The following is a 20,010-nucleotide window of genomic DNA, read 5'->3' as shown; positions in this document are numbered from 1 at the left end:
CATGGCGTACTTTTTCTATAGGTCAATAGGAATACTTTTATAAATGTTGCCTTCCTTCTTAATCTCCTCACTATAAAGTTCATTTTAGATCGATGATGTTCCTGTGGGTGTGTATGCGGAGCTCTATAAAACTCCACAACCAAATGTTCAGTAATATTATCGCGGCGACGATGCGCTTCTTCGACACAAACCCGTCCGGACGAGTCCTCAACAGATTCTCGAAGGACATGGGCGTAGTCGACGAGATACTGCCCCGGATGTTTTTAGACAGCATACAGGTATTATGCAATTTATGGTCTTTAATAGTTTTTTTTTTAATATTACCAGTGGTCTCCTGTAAGTCGAAATTCGACTATAATTAATTAAAATTATAAGTTTGTACACTATTATGATTCTATTGTCACAGATTTCATCAAGATTGCACTTTAGGTAAATATTAATAAAGACAAACAAAATTTTACCACAGACTATATGCAATAAGAAAAGTTTGATGCAACTATGCATGCGTGTGTGTGTCAAATACATGGTAGTGTGTCTAATGAATTTTTATTGATTTAATGTATTTTTTATGCATAATTTAAAAAAAAAATTAAAATTCTGCACTCCATCTGTATATTCTCTATAAATTTAGAAAATTTTATACTCCACTGTCCGCGCAATTTTCGAAAAAGGGGTACTAAGTTTTTGCTTCACGTATTAATATATAAATATAACTGGTAATTCAGTAATGAGAATGTATTGTAAGTATTTTAAAAGGAAAACATCTATTTAGCATTATCATGAACTTAACCCTATTATATTGCAAATAATAATTCCATACTCAATAATTTAAATAAAACTAAGTTTTTTGTCAACTGTATTTTGTTGCGGGTGACGTCACGTGAATATTAACGTGAAATGGTCTCGGCGCATTAACAATTTGCTTTTATTGTATCAGGATCGACATGAGGTCGGAGTCTCGGTGGCAACTATCATTTAGCTTAAAACGTGAAATTAATGTCTTAGTATCTAAATCAGTCTAAATACATCTAAGCCGGTAGCAGAAGCTTGACCGGGGCGGACTACTTATCATATGATTAAATTTGAATTCGTTATTATAATGAAACTAAAAAAGAAAACATGTTCAGCTAAACAGAATCAATAAACTCGTTTTGAGACGGTCTAATGTCCGTTGAAGGTCAATTCATTTGTTTAGCCCGCACATTAACTCAATACATTTTTTGTTTCTTTTTAATTGCTCTCGACGAGCTTATTAATTAATCGACGAGCTCTTGACCCATCTGGTGTTAAGTAGCTATCGGAGTCCATAAACATCACCATCTACCCTCAGGTGGATGCCGATATTAGCACCAGCTCCTAATCAGATCCAGAATTATCTGAATAAAAAATATTATTTTAATTTTTAGTTCGTTCTGCTACTTGTGCTTATTTTATTATTGCGTTAGCCAACGAATGTTCCACATTCGATCATCTACAAAAAAATGCACTTCAGCAGTGGCTCTCAACCTTTTTTATTCAACGATAGACTAACATTCTCTTTACAAGTTCGCGACACCGCTATATATTCACTTTTTTTTTATTGCTTAGATGGGTGGACGAGCTTACCCACCTGGTGTTAAGTGGTTACTGGAGCCCATAGACATCCACAACGTAAATGCGCCACCCACCTTGAGATATAAGTTCTAAGGTCTCAGTATAGTTATAACGGCTGCCACACCCTTCAAACCGAAATGCATTACTGCTTCACGGCGGAAATAGGCGGAGTGGTGGTACCTACCCGTGCGGACTCCCAAGAGGTCCTACCACCAGTAATTACGCAAATTATAATTTTGCGGGTTTGATTTTTATCACATGAATTTTTACACACATTAAAGTGAAATAAATAGAAATCAATAAACTATTGAACGTATTTCTGTAGTTAACACCCAGTAAACGTTTGATAACGTAACCCAGAGATGCGATTCCCCCGGATCGCCTTAGATAAAAATACCGTATCGCAAGCCCCTGTTAAGCTTTTTTTTTTTCCTAACTGTTCTAGTGACCTCGGGGGGTCATATTAGATTCAACGAGCGAGTATTTTGAGCTCACGAGGCTCTAACTTGAGGACTTAGTTAACTCTAGCCCTAGCAAGAGCAGGCCTTCGCAGAATCTACCCCCGGATCGGAAATGCGACCCACTGAGAAGATCCCCCCTGTCAAACGTGTCGCGAGATTGTGAACTTCACTAATGTGTCGCGTTACTGTAGTTAAGAACCACTGCACTTACAGTGTAATTTTTCGCTAAGCATTTTTTATTCGGATTTTTAATTTTTTAATTTTGTAATCTTTCAGATATTTATGGTGATGATCGGTATATTAGTGATGGTCGCTATAGTGAGCCCCTTCATGATGCTTACGACGGTAGTGTGCGGGGTGCTCATGTATCTGTGGACCGTCGTTTACCTCACCACCGCTCAAGCTGTAAAAAGGTATTGATAGCTATAGCTATATACTATATACAATTTAATCAACCATTTTTTTAAATTTCATTTTATTGCATTGTTGAGTGGACCAGCTCACAGCCTACCTGGTGTAAACGGGTGGTTACCGGAGCCCATAGACAACTACAACGTAATTGCCGCCACCCACCCTGAGACATGAGTTCTAAGCTCTCAGTATAGTCACAACATTGCCCCACCCTTCAAATCGAAACGCACCAGTAAACCAATTCATTAATCTCCTATAAGAATAGAAGTAGATTTACGGTTCTTTCTGAAACAATTCAATTAGATAAAATAATGAAAATTACAATAAAATTCACCTTTTTTTGATTTCATACACTAGTTTGAAGAGACAAATTCATTATTATTTAGTAATCTTTTTTTTTTTGTTGCTTAGATGGGTGGACCAGCTCACAGCCCACCTGATGTTAAGTTTTTACCGGAGCCCATAGACATCTACGTAAATGCCACCACCCACCTTGAGATATGAGTTCTAAGCTCTCAGTATAGTTACAACGGCTGCCCCACCCTTCAAACCAGTTTTAAACGATGATTTAAAATTATATGTAACTAGCGGCCCGCTCCGGCTCCGCTCGGGTCTTTAACAAAAATTTCAACGATATTTGACGTTGTTTTATTTTTTTAAATAAAAGAACTCTTATTGCCGCATAACTATAATAGTTAGACATATGCTGTCGCGACACTTTTTGCAAATAATAATGTGTTCTACAAAGTCGTAGTATTATTTTATTCTATTATCAATAGCTTTCGCAGGGCACGTGATGTAATGAATATTTTAGATATTTTTTTTACACCTTGGGTTACATTATTGGAGTTTTAGTAAGGATCCCTAATTTTTTTCAAAAAAGATTATAGCCTATGTTACTCGGGAATAGTGTAGCTTCCAAACAGTGAAATATTTTTTCTAATCGGTTCAGTAGTTTCGGAGCCTATTCAATACAAACAAACAAATCTTTCCTCTTTATAATATTAGTATAGATGTGTTGTGTGCGTGGTTCCTTAGGGTTGAAGGCATATCTCGGAGCCCTGTGTTCTCCCACGTGTCGGCCAGCATGGCGGGCCTGTCCACCGTGAGGGCTTGTAACGCTGAAATGATGCTGGCGGATCAATTCGACGATAAGCAGGACGTACACACAGCCGCCTGGTGAGCTACTATTAACAACATATTTAATGATCTTGAAGTCTGATGTCCTAACAGAAATATGTAGGAACGTAATTAGTAAGATGATATTATTTTTAAATATTTGTATGTAATTTAAATTCGGCATTGCTATTTTTATTAGTAGGCGTTTTTTTTTTTTTTTTGCCTGGATGTGTGGACAAGCTCACAGCCCACCTGGTGTTAAGTGGTTACTGGAACCCATAGACATCTACAACGTAAATGCGCCACACACCTTGAGATATAAGTTCTAAGGTCTCAGTATAGTTACAACAGCTGCCCCACCCTTCAAACCGAAACGCATTACTGCTTCACGGCAGAAATAGGCGGGGCGGTGGTACCTACCCGTGCGGACTCACAAGAGGTCCTACCACCAGTGGTTACGCAAATTATAATTTTGCGGGTTTGATTTTTATTACACGATGTTATTCCTTCACCGGGGAAGTCAATCGTGAACAATTGTTAAGTACGTATTTCATTAGAAAAATTGGTACCCGCCTGCGTGATTGGATCATGCTTGCATCGCTATATACGAATGCACCGGACGTCTTATCCTTTAGGCCAGGATGACTGAAGCGTGGATAAAGCGTACAGCATATCTGATTTTTGCTCTTATCTTGAAGCTGCTGTTTTACGCACGGAACGCACAATGCTTTGTCGTAAGAATTATCGAAATCTGGTCCTTTCCATGTGCGTGTCACATTAAAAACCCTTACCATAACTTTTGAGTTGTGTCTTAATTTTTTTTTATAAACATGTCTCTTCCAGGTATTTAACTCTGGTCACAAACACTGCTTTCTCGATCTGGCTCAGTCTCATATCTGCCTTGTACGTTATAGTGGTGGCCTATACATTTTTACTACTGGATGACGGTGAGACGATTTTCCTTTATTAATCATTATTATTTTCGTATTCAACATTTTTTTTAATTTAGAATTTTATTTATGTACCAGGAACCACGAAGTCTGGAAACGTCGGTCTGGCGTTAAGTCAAGGTTTAATTTTGGTGAACATGGTTCAGTATGGTATCAAACAGACAACGGAGGTTATATCGCAAATGACCAGCGTCGAAAGAGTGATACAATTCACGTCGCTGCCTCTCGAGAAGACGGAAGGGCCCGCCCCGCCGCCGAGCTGGCCGCAGCGCGCTCGCGTCGTATTCAAGGATCTCAATCTTCGATACGACAAAGATTCCGACCCGGTGCTCAGAAACCTTAACATCATCATTGAAAGCGGCTGGAAGGTACGGAGAAACAAAAATGCTTTGTAGGCAGCTAAATTTAACGAGTGAACGAGTTCGCGGTTTGGCCGTGTTCTTAGTGCGAGTTTTTTAACGTTCTCGATAGCGTAAAAGTTAACTCGGATTTTTATGAAGTTTAGGAAGTTGAACAGCGCCCCTAGCCGAAAACCTAGGCAAACGTTGTGACAGCTGTCACACGTACGATTTTGTTTTATAATAAGCTTTGAATAAAGTTTAATTTACCACACTTTTTTTTAAAGGTCGGTGTCGTCGGGCGCACCGGTGCCGGTAAATCGTCATTGATCTCGGCTTTGTTCCGATTGGCTCCGATCGAGGGTCATATTTATATCGATGATGTTGAAACTGGAGAAATCGCTCTTAAAGTAAGATTTTTTGTTTTTTCGTATGTTTATTCCACGACTACATTTTTTTAAGGATAATGCGAAGCGCGATCTTTAGGTGGTGGTTTCTAGGTATATTCTTTTGTTTTATTATTTTATTATTTCATGGAGTTTAAGGATGTAATACCGGCTAACCTTTTAGGATCTGCGAAAGTGCACGTGATTGTAAAAATGTAACAAAGTCGCACGTAGCTTCTCAAGTTCTTCCAAAAAGTCTACTGAAGTCGTCGTAAATTTCTTTTATTTTACTTCACCAACTTCAGATAAATCATGTAGCGAAGTATAATATACTTAGTTTAATAAATATTACTTAATAAAAAAACTTCACTTTTGTTAAGATAATGAAATTTAAATATGTAATAACTTTTAATCTTTAAACTAGATCAAATCGAGACGCAGTGACATTTAGTGACAGAATGTAACAATGAGTCATCGAGTATGTAGCTACAATGGAATACAATTTGCATAAATAAAACGATAAAGACTTGTCGTTGTGTGCGCTTCACCCAAAAATTAGTTTATAGATTTCGATCAGTTCCCTTTTAATTTAGTAGTCAGACACATCAACATATTGTTACGCGCTGGGGTTCGGGATAAATAAAAAAAATCCGATTACAGACTGACTGCGTGCCATCTCTGCAACGCTTTTATAGCCGATACCACATCCTTAGAATTATCGAGAATATTCCACACATTTCGAGTATTGTTTTTCCGCTATCTAACAGTAGATGGCGTTGTACTTCTCGCGCGTTCTAGATGCTACTATACCCTTCGGTGTTCGTTCGACTATGCGGCGATAGATGACGTTACTCTCACCGACGTTCATTGCATATCAAAGTTTGAAGCTTCATTGAATTAAGTTTGAAATCATTGAAGTTAACTAGTCTTAAGCGCTTTTACAATAGTATACACAGTAGATGTAACTACACGTTAGTTTTCTGAATCGCGTTATGAGTGTTCCATAAATGCATTTTTCTCTTAAAAAGATTAGTTAGCAAGCTTTCCACTCCTGTTTGATTTCCCGCCCCGATGCATTGGCATATCCTCGCGGCGTATTACAATCGATCTGTCCCGATAAAAAAAGATTAAAGACAAAATAATGACAAAGAACTTATATACTAATATCAGAGGACTTTTCTTAATAATGTTTAATTTAATTATTTTAGGCATTGCGCTCGAAGATTTCCATCATTCCTCAAGAACCAGTCCTGTTTTCTGCTACTTTGCGATACAATTTGGATCCATTCGATAAATACACTGACGCTGAAATATGGACCGCCCTAGAACAGGTAAGGAGTATAGCAAGCAATGACAATTATCATTTCTAAAATTTAACTTTTATCTATGTAGAATTCCTGACAACAATATGTGACAACCCCTGAATTTTTCTTTTCAATGATTACCGTTAAGGCTATGTTTTTTTTTATTGCTTAAATGGGTAGACGAGCTCACAGCCCACATAGTTGTTAAGTAGTTACTGGAGCCCATAGACATCTACAACGTAAATGCGCCACACACCTTGAGATATAAGTTCTAAGGTCTCAGTATAGTTACAACGGCTGCCCCACCCTTCAAACCGAAACGCATTACTGCTTCACGGCAGAAATAGGCGGGGTGGTGGTACCTACCCGTGCGGACTCACCAGAGGTCCTACAATCAGTTTATGTATCATCAACATGGTGTAAGAATAGTAAGATGTAAGAAATAACCGAGACGGTGATCCGTATTTATTAACCACAGGACTTAAGCGCCATACGATCTCAATAGGTAATAAGAATTAGGAATTGAATTTAAACATTTACATTGTTTTTAGGTTGAACTCAAAAATACTGTGACGTCATTATCATCATCAGTCGCTTCTGGTGGATCCAATTTTAGTGCTGGACAACGGCAGCTTCTGTGCCTGGCTCGAGCGGCCCTTGCTAGAAATAGACTACTCGTGTTGGATGAAGCTACCGCTAATGTAGATCCGAAGTAAGACAATAAAAATGTTATTTTTGGAACGAAGTTCCTTATGGGACGATGCGGAGGGGTACCCTAACTGGGAAAAAACGTCCGTAACGTAAGACTTTTATTAGTAATGCACACAGTGTACGATTTAACTTTGTAATAATGTAAAAAAATAACATATTTTTTTATCATTCATTGACCACGATTTCAGAGCGTTCGTTTGCGCAATACACTAACTCTTATGTAAACAATCGTGAATGAAGTGTACCACAATAAGTTGGCACGTTACCGAATGACCGTGGGTTGTTGCGAAACCTTTAGTTTTATTTTCTTTATACCTCGAATAGAACTTAAAATTAATATTTTTATAATAAAGAACTTCGTTCCTATCCGGTGTGCCACGACACCACACATCTTTTTTTTTTATTTATCTGCTTTCTTGTTTCATTCGGTCACACTTCGCTGTGATTTATTTAATATTTGAGGCATTTAAGTTGGCCTTGTACAAAACGTAATCAGCTACTAAAACAACTAATGGAGTTTGAAATCAATAGAACGAACAATACTTAAAATACAGATAAAAAGAAGGAAAACAAAATTTTTATTTAAAATGGTTTGTCTAAATAATTTGACGTAACGAAATCCATCGACCACCTCTGAATGCTCTAAAACCAATGAAGTAGGAAACCTATGGAAATGAAACGTCAACCAAAATTTCGTGCCACTGTGACGTCATCTGGCCACAAAACATGGCGGCTTTAGTGCTGTACAAAAGATTTCAATGTTATCAGGTTTTATCGATAAACGTTCTTGGCTCATTTTATTTTAAATATTGTTGAGTATTATTTATTTGTAGAATTTATACTTTAATGGGAAGTAAGTAGGTATATTGTTATGTGCAAATATGATATGATTTAGATGGGTGAAATCTAAGACAAGTTCGTCCTTCGAATTTGCCAAGTAAACGATATGATGATTTTTAAAAGTTGCTACACTGATTTTATAAAGTTGTCGTTTGTCGCAAAACATAAAGATATGGCGTAGTTCAAAGCCATCAGCCCATTTCTAGCATGCTAAATGTTATCGTATTTTGAGTACGTGTTTTTCTTAGACTATTACAATCTATTTTAATTGTTTTGCTGACTCTAAAGTCCGTAACATACTACCGCAGCGCACCCCAAGGAAGGTGCGCCGCACCATTTGAATCACTTTCGCTTGAGAGTGATTCAAATTTTAAACTTATCAAGGGACCGCGTGAAAAAAAAACACCTACAGAACATTTATTCATTAATTACAAACGTCATTCCTTGTGACTTCCTCTCTAAAATCACTGAATTATTAAAAATTTAACAAATTTACAATAGTGTTTTACTCACTGTGGAATAAAACTATTTTATTTAAATAGTTCCGAAGAGATTTTGTCGGTAGCCTTTTTCCCGAAATATCTAAACAGAATGTCTAAATATGTTTTGATGACATATTTTAAAGTGGTATTTATGATTAGTGTCATGATCATTAGATTCCGACCGAAAAATGGATTTTTCGGATGAGGGCTCCATAATGAATTTAAATACATATAGATAATAGTTTTAGGACATCGACTTTCTTGAGATCCTATAAAATACGTTTTAATTATTGAAGTGAAACTTCTTTATCGGCGTTGGAAAAAAATTTACCGTCACATTTTTCGGTTACGCGTCACATTTTTCCGTTACGCGCCATCTTTTTTGTATTCATGTCTATGATAATAAAATCCTTTTGTTTAAACTTTATCTAATTTAACTTTTTTGTATTCATGTCTATGATAATAAAATCCTTTTGTTTCAACTTTATCTAATTTAACTTTATTTAACCAATTTCTAGAAAGTTGCATGTAGATCATTTTTCGAAAAATAAGGCCATAAAGAAGTTTCACTTCTTACGTGTGTACACTAGTACACGCACACATTTTTTTTTATTTTTGTATGTTTTAAGCATGATAAATTATGAAATTTTATATAATCAATCATATTAAATCGATATCATAGTCAATAAATAATGTACAACCCAAAACAGACGGCCGAACTGACGTGACAATGACATTTGGCGCGCTAAACATGGCGGATTTTCGGCCTCATTAGACGGAGACGGAGATATTTACGTATATTCATGTTTCATTTTATGTACGCACTGAAATACTGTTATATTGTTTTCCTGCGAGTTAAAGTGCTGAGTAAGAACGAGATAGATATATGTTTATGTATGTGCCTTCAAAATGGGTGCTATTTATATAAGCAATTGTACGTATAGAACAATATGTCGTGTCCCTACTATATAGGTCTATGTCTAAAACACGTGCACATTTTGTCCTCAGTACTGATGCATTGATCCAGAAGTCTATTCGCAAACATTTTGCCGACTGCACCGTTGTCACAGTCGCCCATCGACTACACACCGTTGCGGATTCTGATCGAGTTGTGGTAAGTCAATCGTATTCACTATGGCTTTTTTTTTTATTAATAAATTTGTAATATATTTTTAGTAGTGGTATTCACTGGTAAGCCCGTCGCTTTGACCGGTTTGGCTTTTGTATATTTATGTGCAGTATCCAGAGGGTTTATTTGCAACAAAAAAATGGACAGTCCATTTTATAAGCATTGACCAATCAACGCGTCAAACTGCCGAGCTCGGAGTCTGTTCCAATCCCAACCATATGCTAGATTAACTAATGTTTAAAATAGATAAGCTATTAACAACATATATATTATCCCAATATAATTTTTAGAATCAACGTGAGATTTTGACCTCGTGTCTCAAAGGCGATTTCTATCTGAATTCACGTAGTGAAGTTTAAGAGCTATGATTTATTGTTTAATATCCTTCTTGTCGTGACTTCGTCTACTCGTATTCACCAATTGAAAAACAACGAATTATTAATGGCTGTGCCAGTCTTATGAATGTGCTCAACATTTGCTTGTAGGTCATGGAAGCAGGCCAGATTGTCGAATGTGGACACCCCTACGAGCTACTTAAGAACGATAACGGGCATTTCTCGAAAATGGTTAAACAATTGGGTCCCGCCTCAGAGCAGAGCCTTAGAGAACTTGCGCGGGACGCACACGCACAACACATACAATACGTCGACGCGGACGACCAGGATAAAACGAAATAACTGAACGTTTTATTACGTAATAGAAACGTTAATATTATGTAACACACGTACTCGCCTATTTGTCATAATCGTCATTACAAATTGATAGGTACTTCAATTCTGAAAGTGGCAGGCGGCATTCCGTTGTGGTGTCTATGAGCTCAGATAATTACTTAACAACAGGCGAGTCGAAAGCCGGTTTTATGTACGATGTACTTAATGTGTTACTTAAATTTTTAAGGTACTTAATTCGTTGGTACAAGATTAGTTTCAAATAAATAAATTGCCATAGCTGGGCAGCCAAGTTCGAGATACACTTGGTTTTAAAAGATTACAAGTATCCATAGACTCCACAGTTGAATACCCTCGACGAGAAACTACCGCCCGCCTTTTAAAACGTCAGATCGAAGCTTTAATTGAGGCAACATTCACGGGTTCCCACTGTTTGCTGTAGGTTTTTTTAATGTCATATTTACTTGATAATAGCATTGGCGATGTTTATATCTAATTAAGAATATTATAAAGTCCCGGTAACACTAACATAGATAAGTAAGAAATTATATCCACCACAACTGTTAAATTACTATTTTAAACGGTTGTCACCAAAGTACATGTCGCGTCTCTAAATTAATAGTGCATGGATATCTTTAGTCCAATTCACATTTACAGGGTCATAACGAACTATTTGTTTAAATTATCTACATATATCTATTTTCACAAAGAGTTTATTTCTGTTACTTTTAAATAATGAGGAAGCTTTAAATGTTACCAATAATAATCATAGTACTTATTTAGTTATACATATATGTATATAAAAATATTTTATTTACAGTCCATATTTAATACTCTATTTATAAGCAATGTTTTTAATTTGTATCTTTGCTTTATGTTTGTATAATGTACATTTTACTATGGCAACATACAAAAAAGTAACTTATTACACAATATGTTGATTATAATAAGGTTTTTATCGAATATATGTAGATTAATGTTTAAATTTTAAGATCTGCTAGTAAGGTGCTGTTCATTATAACCTAACCTAGCCTAGCTAGCCAATAAAATGTATCCAAATTCCAGATATATTTTTGTAAGGAAAAATAATAAGCTGTCAGATTTCACTTAAATAAAAATAAGTGCTTTATGAAAAAATATTGTGATATAATTACAAATAAATTTACATTGTAGTTTTTTAATGTTTCAACTGTCTATTCTTACATAAGTAGTAATTGTAACTGGAAATATATTTAAATTTTGTGAGATTATAATACTTCAGTACTTATTGTGTACTTACCTTGTATATTTATTATGTTAATTTACAATAAACTGAAAGTAAAAATTGATTTTGTTTAATTTATTAAACTAGCTACAAATGTTTTAAAAATAAATGAAATACAAAGTGTTTACAGAAAATTTACTATCATAACAATGTGACTTTCCCGTTCTTTAAAAGATCTGCAATTGGTTTGTATTGCAAGATGTGCTGCGAGCCCTCTGAAAGAAATAAGTAGTACTAAAGACATTATACTGCATTTTATGAATTTCACTTACTTTTATTCTTAGTCTGAACCCACACTTGTAGCAAGATTTTACATTTTATACTTAAATAAAACAATTTAATTGTAAACAATAAAGTAAAACTTGTGGCTGTTATTAACAAGTTAACATTTAGTATAGTGAAAATGATGAACAGGTAATCTTCCACAGATCAGTAATTATTTCTTGTTAAGCCAGTAGTCCAAATGTTGTTTGAAACTTTTATATATCTTAGATTTTTCTTGTATTTTTTTTGCATGGTTTCAGTTTTTGCTCAATTTTTGTCCTATGATAGTTACTGCTATTTCAGATTTAAAATTCTATGACATTCCCTAGTTTTCTTAGGAAATGCACAAACTTAGTATTTATATAGATAGCATTACTGCAATTACAAACCTACAAAATTAATAAATTTGACTTTACTGGTGTAAGTATATGGTTGGGTTACATACCTACAATAAAATTTAGACTTTAAATTGAAACGTTAAGGTAAGTACAAGCATTTTTACATTACAGCTTTATCATTTAACATCTTACTTACACTTTCACTAGTGGTACGGTGTCTTGTGAGCCTGCATGATGTGTACCACCACCCTGCCTATTTCTGCCATGAAGCAGTAATGGGTTTCGGTTTAAGAGTTGGGGCAGCCGTTAACTGACTGTCATAAAACTGAGACTTAGAACTCTTGTCTCAAGGCAGGAGGCGGCATTTAGGTTATTGATGTCTATGGGCTCCAGTAATCACAATTAACGTCAGGTGGGCCATGAGTTCGCCCATCTAAGAAGCAAAAAAATGAAGACCAGGTGGTGGTGGTGGTGTAAAGTAAAAAAAAAACTTGGAAAAGATTAATAAATTTTCACATTTTTAAAATTGAAATTATAGCATAACTTTGCAGTTTAGACTAGTTTAAAAGTATAAGATTTTAACTCTATGTATAAGATTTTAACTCTTTTAACTGTCATTCACTGTTTTTGATTCTTTTGAATTTCTGAGTCAGGCATACAATGGATTTTAGTTAATTAATGCAGGAGTGAAGTGAACATGCCTACACAATGTTAAATGTTCACCAAAATCTATAAATATAAAATGTGAATACCCCCTGAGATATGAGGTCTAAGTCTCCATTATCTAGTATGGGGACTTTCCCAATTGTTCAAACTTCATGACTGCTTTATGGCAGAGACTAATTAATGGTAATACATTCCCATATGGCCTACCACCAATAATTATGGGATATAATTTTTATTTTGGCAAGTTTATTTTTTCTATAGTGTTATTTCTTCTTTGTGGATTAATCAAAGAGAATTAGATTCAATTTGAGACATATATAATCAAATCATTCAATATACCATAATATTATTATTTAAGTCATGATAACTTCAATGATATAGGTGATATCCTGTGGTACAATAGTCAAGGTCATTAAACCAACAAGGGTATTGCTCTATCTATCAAAGTATAACAAAAGAAAAACTATAATTTGTTTTAGTTGTAAGAAAATCAACAACAAACCTTCTAAGTCAATTTCTTCATCTTCACCAGTCAAGTCTTCTAATACAACCCCATTAATGGTTTCATTGGCTTTAAGGAATACATGAGTTTGTAAATTAGGATGTTCTGCCATTTTATTCATTTCAAAGACTTGCATATTACCAGGCATTTTATTTAATACCACATTTTTCATATGATTTTCCATGTTCAAAACATATTCTTGAGCATATTTATATTCTGATGGTGTTAAGTAATTAGTATCAGTTTCTATTCTTTGTCTTTCTTGGTTTAGTATTGGAATGCAATATTTTTCAATCTTATTCAGTCTAGTTTTAAGATAATTACAAATAATAAATTTAATTCTGCTAATCTCCATTTTGTGTATAGAGGTTCTCAAATCAGTTTTTGAAAGTTTATTTATGTTTCTTTCCATGTGTTGTATTTGACCTAACATACATTCTACCATGTCATTTTGATGAGGGAGTATTTCTGGGGACAATCTTTCATTTTGCCAAGCACTTTGTAGTGTTTTTAAAACAGTCTCAGCTGTTACTTCTTCTTCATCATCACTAAACTGCAACTCTTCGGTTGACTCCATATTCTTCTAAATTATATATACCCACAGAATACTAGTGCAACTTTAGGTTATCACTGAAGGATATTAATCTAGCTTTCACGACTCGAATTTGAGTTCTGGTGTTTTTTAGGTTCTAAACAACTTTTTTTTACCAATTCATTATAAATTTAAAGAGTATATAATCGCATTCATGTTTCACTACATTACAATCATATCTTTAAGTTTATTTTTCTTTTTATCTTTTTCTTTTATTAAAATTTTCTGTTTTATTGTCTTTTGAATTTTCTGTACTAATTTACTAAACAAATTATAAGATAATTATGACATACCTCTATACTCTATTGTCATTAATTTTTTTTCTGAATAACACGGAATTTTATTTCTACTACCTTTATTGAAATAATAAGTTTATGGTAAAATTTATAATGTATTTTTTTTCTCACAGATTTTTTTGCTTACCTACTATTTGTTTAAAGCTTTGTTGGTTTGAATCAATGTTTTATCTATTTATAACATAAGTAAAACGGCGAAGAGTGAGTGAGCAGCTATGAGTCTCGATGATATCTAATAGCAAGTTCGATTTCTACAAATGATAATGTTCCTGTATTTGAAGTATATTCCTCCACTGTGCTCTTGAACAAAGTTTAATAGTGAAGCAATAACACCGAATGCTGTAATAAAATTAATATAAGCCGCCATGCCATCTTGTATATTTCTTGTGCAAACCAATCATCCTGGTTTGAAGGGTTGAATGGTTAATATTTTTAAATATTTTTTTATTGCTTCATGTTGTGGAAGTCTCAGTAGTAATGGGTGCTCGAGCCATCCTAGTAGGCTTACAGCAAGCCTTATCTTACTAGTAAAATTAGGGATGAAGAGCAAGAAAAAGAAATATGTCGATATTAATAAGAGAAAAGCCAGTGCTGACACTATGAAAGAGTGCGTCGCCTCCCACATAAAACTATATATTATTTTCAAAACTCGTCTGAATATAACTTTCAGAAATACTTTGCTAAGGAGTTCATCCTAGAATTATTTCTAAAAATGAGCTGTGGATGAACAATGAACTCTGCTTCGGACATTACTACTGAAAGTTGTTGTACCTAATAAAAGCATTTGTAAATAATTACTACTGTGTTGTTACACCTAGCGCGCATCTGCTTAGTACAAGCACACTAACCATCCCGTAAATACGTTTACATTATTCATTCTAAATTTCATTTAAAATAGAGCCGCGGGCCACGGGACACACCTAGTTTGTTTTAAACAATTAATTGCAGTTTTTGTATCGAATAATGTATGTACTACCGAAGACATTTGCAAGTCATCGTGGCCTAAAGGATAAGAAGACGTCCGGTGCATTCGTATGTAGCGATGCACCGGTGTTCGAATCCCGCAGGCGGGTACCAATTTTTCTAATGAAATACGTACTTAACAAATGTTTACGATTGACTTCCACGGTGAAGGAATAACATCGTGTAATAAAAACCAAACCCGCAAAATTATAATTTGCGTAATCACTGGTGGTAGGACCTCTTGTGATTCCGCACGGGTAGGTACCACCACCCCGCCTATTTCCGCCGTGAAGCAGTAATGCGTTTCGGTTCGAAGGGTGGGGTAGCCGTTGTAACTATACTGAGACCTTAGAACTTATATCGAGGTGGGTGGCGCATTTACGTTGTAGATGTCTATGGGCTCCAGTAACCACTTAACACCAGGTGGGCTGTGAGCTCGTCCACACATCTAAGCAATAAAAAAAATATATTTAATCTTGTTAGCCGCATAAACCTGCTTCTTTGAAGTCGCATAACTACATTACCTCAGTAATACAGAGCTGTACTTACAGCTTTAAATAAATTTGCAAATATCAATCGTGCCATAACGGCGGCACATAAACTTAGGTTATTTTATGTCTAGGACGGATAATTTTAGACATTAGAATATAGGTAAAGTTTTTCCTTGTTGTAATTAGGTATTTGAAATGTCTCCCAATTTAAATTTGGAATAATAAAATGTACATACTCTCGTTTTTTTTTATTCCATTAACGTGTCTTAATAATTATTTAACTTAAACATAATCGAAAATACATCTTTCTTATGTATAATTACATTATTATTATCATTTTCAATTTTAAATCCAAACCTGTAAAATTCACCCTCAAGTTAATAATGTATTCACCTTCTAAGACATCGTATATCTTATTATGAATATTGATTTTCCTGCAACGCAACATTAATCCTCGTTAGGTATATAAAACAGAGCCGTACTAGTAAAGACGAGTAGCCTCCACGGCCTCGGCAATCCTGCCACACTTCGCACCACGAGATCGGTTTACTGTAATTAATCTGAAGTTCATTTAATGATTTCCTTCAGTATTTTATACCCATTTCAATACATAATTAAAGTTCACATTCCTTCTTTGTGAGCAAAAAATGACAAGTTATTTTTATTTTAATTGAATTGGAAGTAATTGAATTTAGATTACTATTTCCTAAAATTTCACTTTAATCATTCAGGTTACGTAGTCAACTTTAATAGTGCGAAAATGATTTCCTTGGATCCTGGACCAGGAATGGCAGCTCTCCAGGCGTGGGGTGGTCAAGTGGCTGCCTACGGAGCCGCTAACCAAACCGTGGTCGATAAAGTACCACCTGATATGCTACACATGGTCGATCCTCATTGGTTTGTTGTTAATTCATATTTTATTTTAAATATCATTCAATGTTGTATTGCAATAACAATTCGTAAACTAAAGTGATAATTTTTCAACGATTTCATTTCAGGTACCAATTTCCACCTATGAACCCACTATGGCACGCCCTATTAGGCTTCACAATCGGAGTTCTTGGCTTCATATCAATTTCGGGTAACGGAATGGTCATTTACATTTTCATGTCAACAAAGGTTTGTGAAAATAAATAACTTTTAAAATGCCGAAACTTTACGTCGGTAGATCGATTTTACCTCATGAAATGTACTATTTTCCAGAGCCTTAAAACACCATCAAACCTTCTCGTAGTGAATTTGGCATTCTCAGACTTCCTCATGATGTGTGCTATGTCTCCAGCGATGGTCGTTAACTGTTACAATGAAACTTGGGTTTTCGGTTAGTAAAAATGTTGCGAATAGAGTTTTTGTTTTTAAATAAATTTATTAAACATCATCTCCTTTTAGGACCTTTTGCATGCGAGCTATATGCTTGTGCCGGTTCATTATTTGGGTGTGCCTCGATTTGGACGATGACAATGATTGCTTTCGACCGCTATAATGTTATTGTGAAGGGCATTGCGGCAAAACCAATGACGAACAACGGCGCTCTTCTACGCATTCTTGGAATTTGGGCATTTTCGCTAGCTTGGACTCTTGCACCCTTCTTTGGCTGGAATAGGTGCGTAAACTGATCTTGAGGTACTTCAGAATTAATTGCAATTCAATAGACCACAGAAGTGCCCATGAAATACAAAATATATAATATTTTTTTTCTTCTATTGCTTATATGGGTGGACGAGCTCACAGCACACCTGGTGTTAAGTGGTTACTGGAGCCCATAGACATATACGATGTAAATGCGCCACCCACCTTGAGATATAATCTCTAAGGCCTCAAGTATAGTTACAGCGGTTGCCCCGCCCTTCAAACCGAAACGCATTACTGATAATATGTATATATCGCTCAGCTCAAAAGACTTTTTTAAATTTGCCTTGAGCCTGCTGCCTCAATGCGTAAAATGCATGTGCAACAAAAATATTTTGTTTTTACAGATATGTGCCTGAAGGAAACATGACTGCATGCGGTACTGACTATCTGTCTAAAGATTGGTTTAGCCGCAGTTACATTCTTATTTACTCCGTTTTTGTTTACTTCGCCCCACTTCTTCTCATCATATATTCGTACTTCTTCATTGTGCAGGTTTGTTTCACTATTCTTCAGCATATGATTTATTGTCTGAGATGGGCAATTAATATTACTGTCTGTCAGATGTTATATGGTTAGCTGAGCCTGTAAACACCTTAGCGTGAAAACTGACGTCTAGTCTTAAACCTGGTAAATCAAATCATCAAATGAATAGAACGTCTTCTACTGAAACAACGGCTACTTTCGAAACTTTCTAATGACTACTTCGCTGAGAAAAGATGCAGCGCAATGGTAACCCCCGTGCAGGACCGTAAAATAGCATGTTCTGGCGCTTTGATAATTGTACAATCAATTAAACGTCCAGACAAAAATAATTTAACATTACAGGCCGTAGCTGCCCACGAAAAAGCAATGAGGGAACAAGCGAAAAAAATGAACGTCGCCTCCCTCAGATCATCTGAAGCAGCCAACACTAGCGCTGAATGCAAACTCGCCAAGGTACTGTAATTACACGACACAGTGTAGGTGCTTTATAGTCACACATAAAACTTAAACAACAACAAAGATTTAACGGCCGTCTGGTGTAGTGGTAAGTGACATGGTCACTACACAAGGGGGTCGCGGGTTCGAATCCCGCCAAGGGCAGATATTTGTATGATAAATATAAAATGTCTTTTCAAGGGTTTTGGTATATTATATATATATGTATGTGTATAATAAAATCTTACATTTATTTCCGTTATCTGGTACCTGTAACAGAAGTTCTTTACGAACTTAGCACGGGATCAGTTAACGTGGCGTGATTGTTAGTAATTATATATTTATAATATATACATAAACTGTCAAAAATTCGTATATTATAATGACTTAAAAATTTTCAGGTGGCATTGATGACAATTTCCCTGTGGTTCATGGCTTGGACACCTTATTTGGTTATAAATTATACAGGGGTGTTTGAAAGCGCCCCGATCAGTCCTCTGGCCACCATTTGGGGATCGCTCTTTGCCAAAGCTAACGCTGTGTATAATCCGATTGTTTATGGCATCAGGTTTGTTTTTGTATCTCTTTTGAAATGAATCAAATAATAATGAAAAACATAAACATGTTAATGATTACATTGGTATATTTTCCAAAATGAAACATTAAACTATATTTCCATCATATATATATATATATTGATTTGATCATTAAACGTGTGCTATTCTTACAGTCATCCCAAATACCAAGCAGCGTTGTATGCAAGGTTCCCTTCATTACAATGCCAATCAGCACCTCCGGACGATGGCGGCTCCGTGGCTTCGGGCGCCACAGCTGTCTCGGAGGAGAAGCCGGCCGCGTGAAAATTTTACAATCCACTCAATCACACAGACATAGACGACGCGATTCTCTTATACGGACACATGGATATGCTAGAGCGATGTTCTTTATTTTTATATGAAATGTTTTACGTTTGTAAAAAGATGTAAGCTCAGACACAGAGCGTGAACTTGTTACAAAATATTCAGTAAAGCTTCTGAAAACATTCTGCGTATTTTGAGTCCACGCTTTGTTTTTGAGTTGAATAGTGCACACTTTTCTTATATCTTATAATTGCCTCAACTTTACGGTGGCGGTATTAAAAATAGAAAAAAAAAGGTAATGATTAAAATATATGCCGTTAAACCGAAACCCTTCCCAAGAGTCTGTTCCTCGTAGAGTTAAGTTCTACGCTGTATACTACGAAATGGCTATGTAACCTGGATCAAAATGACCGTTAAATAAAAAATAAGATGGATGTTGACCACATAACTGAGTTTTAATTGAATTGAAACATCTCGTTGATGCTTGACTACATTTTTTTTACTTATCTGTCTATTGTATCTATTGATAAGGAAAGATAGTAAATATGTCATTAGTACTCAAAAACTTCCGAAAAATTAAAATTTTGAAGAGAGAAAAGTTGGACATTTCCTCCCGTGTGTAAAATTGCGGGATGAGATGTCCTACTTTTTCCCGCAGTGCACATACTATTTTTCTCCTACCAGGTCGAAACCTCGTGGAGTACCGAGCCGGGGTCCAGGGGCGAAGCCCTGGCAGGGGGTAGGCTGGCGGCCATACTCATAAAAAACAATTTAACTATTTTTTTATTTTTAAATAAACTACTACTAATTGAATAAGAACTGTCTGATGAAC

At 35.5% G+C, this 20,010-nt stretch overlaps 3 protein-coding genes across 8 annotated transcripts in view; 2 read left to right on the top strand and 1 right to left on the bottom strand.

Moving 5' to 3' along the window:
* Window positions 1-11,716, top strand: part of LOC114248190 (ATP-binding cassette sub-family C member 4) — a 38,444-nt gene extending 26,728 nt beyond the window's left edge. For all 3 annotated transcript variants that reach the window (XM_028181351.2, XM_089732927.1, XM_089732928.1), the window contains 10 exons: window positions 89-278; window positions 2,331-2,467; window positions 3,504-3,644; window positions 4,428-4,531; window positions 4,613-4,902; window positions 5,160-5,282; window positions 6,467-6,589; window positions 7,114-7,274; window positions 9,604-9,709; window positions 10,210-11,716. In XM_028181351.2, the coding sequence (XP_028037152.2) occupies window positions 89-278; window positions 2,331-2,467; window positions 3,504-3,644; window positions 4,428-4,531; window positions 4,613-4,902; window positions 5,160-5,282; window positions 6,467-6,589; window positions 7,114-7,274; window positions 9,604-9,709; window positions 10,210-10,401 (1,567 nt within the window). In that variant the 3' untranslated portion in view covers window positions 10,402-11,716. The remainder of the gene's footprint in view (window positions 1-88; window positions 279-2,330; window positions 2,468-3,503; window positions 3,645-4,427; window positions 4,532-4,612; window positions 4,903-5,159; window positions 5,283-6,466; window positions 6,590-7,113; window positions 7,275-9,603; window positions 9,710-10,209) is intronic.
* Sld5 (DNA replication complex GINS protein SLD5) lies at window positions 11,717-14,321 on the bottom strand. The gene is made up of 2 exons (XM_028181353.2): window positions 13,427-14,321; window positions 11,717-11,871 (listed from the first exon to the last, which is right to left on the bottom strand). Exons 1-2 carry the CDS (start codon window positions 14,001-14,003, stop codon window positions 11,798-11,800), a joined length of 651 nt encoding a protein of 216 aa, XP_028037154.2. The 5' UTR covers window positions 14,004-14,321; the 3' UTR covers window positions 11,717-11,797.
* Window positions 14,322-14,439: 118 nt separating this feature from the next.
* LOC114248188 (opsin-1) lies at window positions 14,440-19,626 on the top strand. 4 transcript variants are annotated; one of them, XM_089732932.1, is made up of 9 exons: window positions 14,440-14,736; window positions 16,500-16,665; window positions 16,767-16,887; window positions 16,972-17,089; window positions 17,158-17,371; window positions 17,745-17,892; window positions 18,226-18,336; window positions 18,720-18,886; window positions 19,049-19,626. In XM_089732932.1, exons 2-9 carry the CDS (start codon window positions 16,529-16,531, stop codon window positions 19,176-19,178), a joined length of 1,146 nt encoding a protein of 381 aa, XP_089589058.1. In that variant the 5' UTR covers window positions 14,440-14,736; window positions 16,500-16,528; the 3' UTR covers window positions 19,179-19,626. The 4 variants fall into 4 exon arrangements, with proteins under 4 accessions (XP_089589058.1, XP_028037150.2, XP_089589057.1 ...); XM_028181349.2 differs by lacking the exon at window positions 14,440-14,736 and adding an exon at window positions 16,187-16,319; XM_089732931.1 differs by lacking the exon at window positions 14,440-14,736 and adding an exon at window positions 16,266-16,404.
* Window positions 19,627-20,010: the final 384 nt, after the last annotated feature.

This window comes from Bombyx mandarina, chromosome 15, assembly GCF_030267445.1.
Source record: "Bombyx mandarina strain Sakado chromosome 15, ASM3026744v2".
Classification (NCBI taxonomy): domain Eukaryota; kingdom Metazoa; phylum Arthropoda; class Insecta; order Lepidoptera; family Bombycidae; genus Bombyx; species Bombyx mandarina.
Note: the sequence above shows the minus strand (reverse complement) of the source record. Positions and strands in the feature narration are given on the sequence as shown.

Excerpts from the sequence above, each read along its gene's own strand:
- Sld5 (XM_028181353.2), bottom strand. The coding sequence starts at position 14,003 with ATGGAGTCAACCGAAGAGTTGCAGTTTAGTGATGATGAAGAAGAAGTA. Across the intron at positions 11,872-13,426 it reads TGAAGAAATTGACTTAGAAG|AGGGCTCGCAGCACATCTTG; the intron begins GTTTGTTGTTGA and ends TATTTCTTTCAG.
- LOC114248188 (XM_089732929.1), top strand. Across the intron at positions 16,666-16,766 it reads CACATGGTCGATCCTCATTG|GTACCAATTTCCACCTATGA; the intron begins GTTTGTTGTTAA and ends ATTTCATTTCAG. Across the intron at positions 18,337-18,719 it reads CTGAATGCAAACTCGCCAAG|GTGGCATTGATGACAATTTC; the intron begins GTACTGTAATTA and ends AAAAATTTTCAG.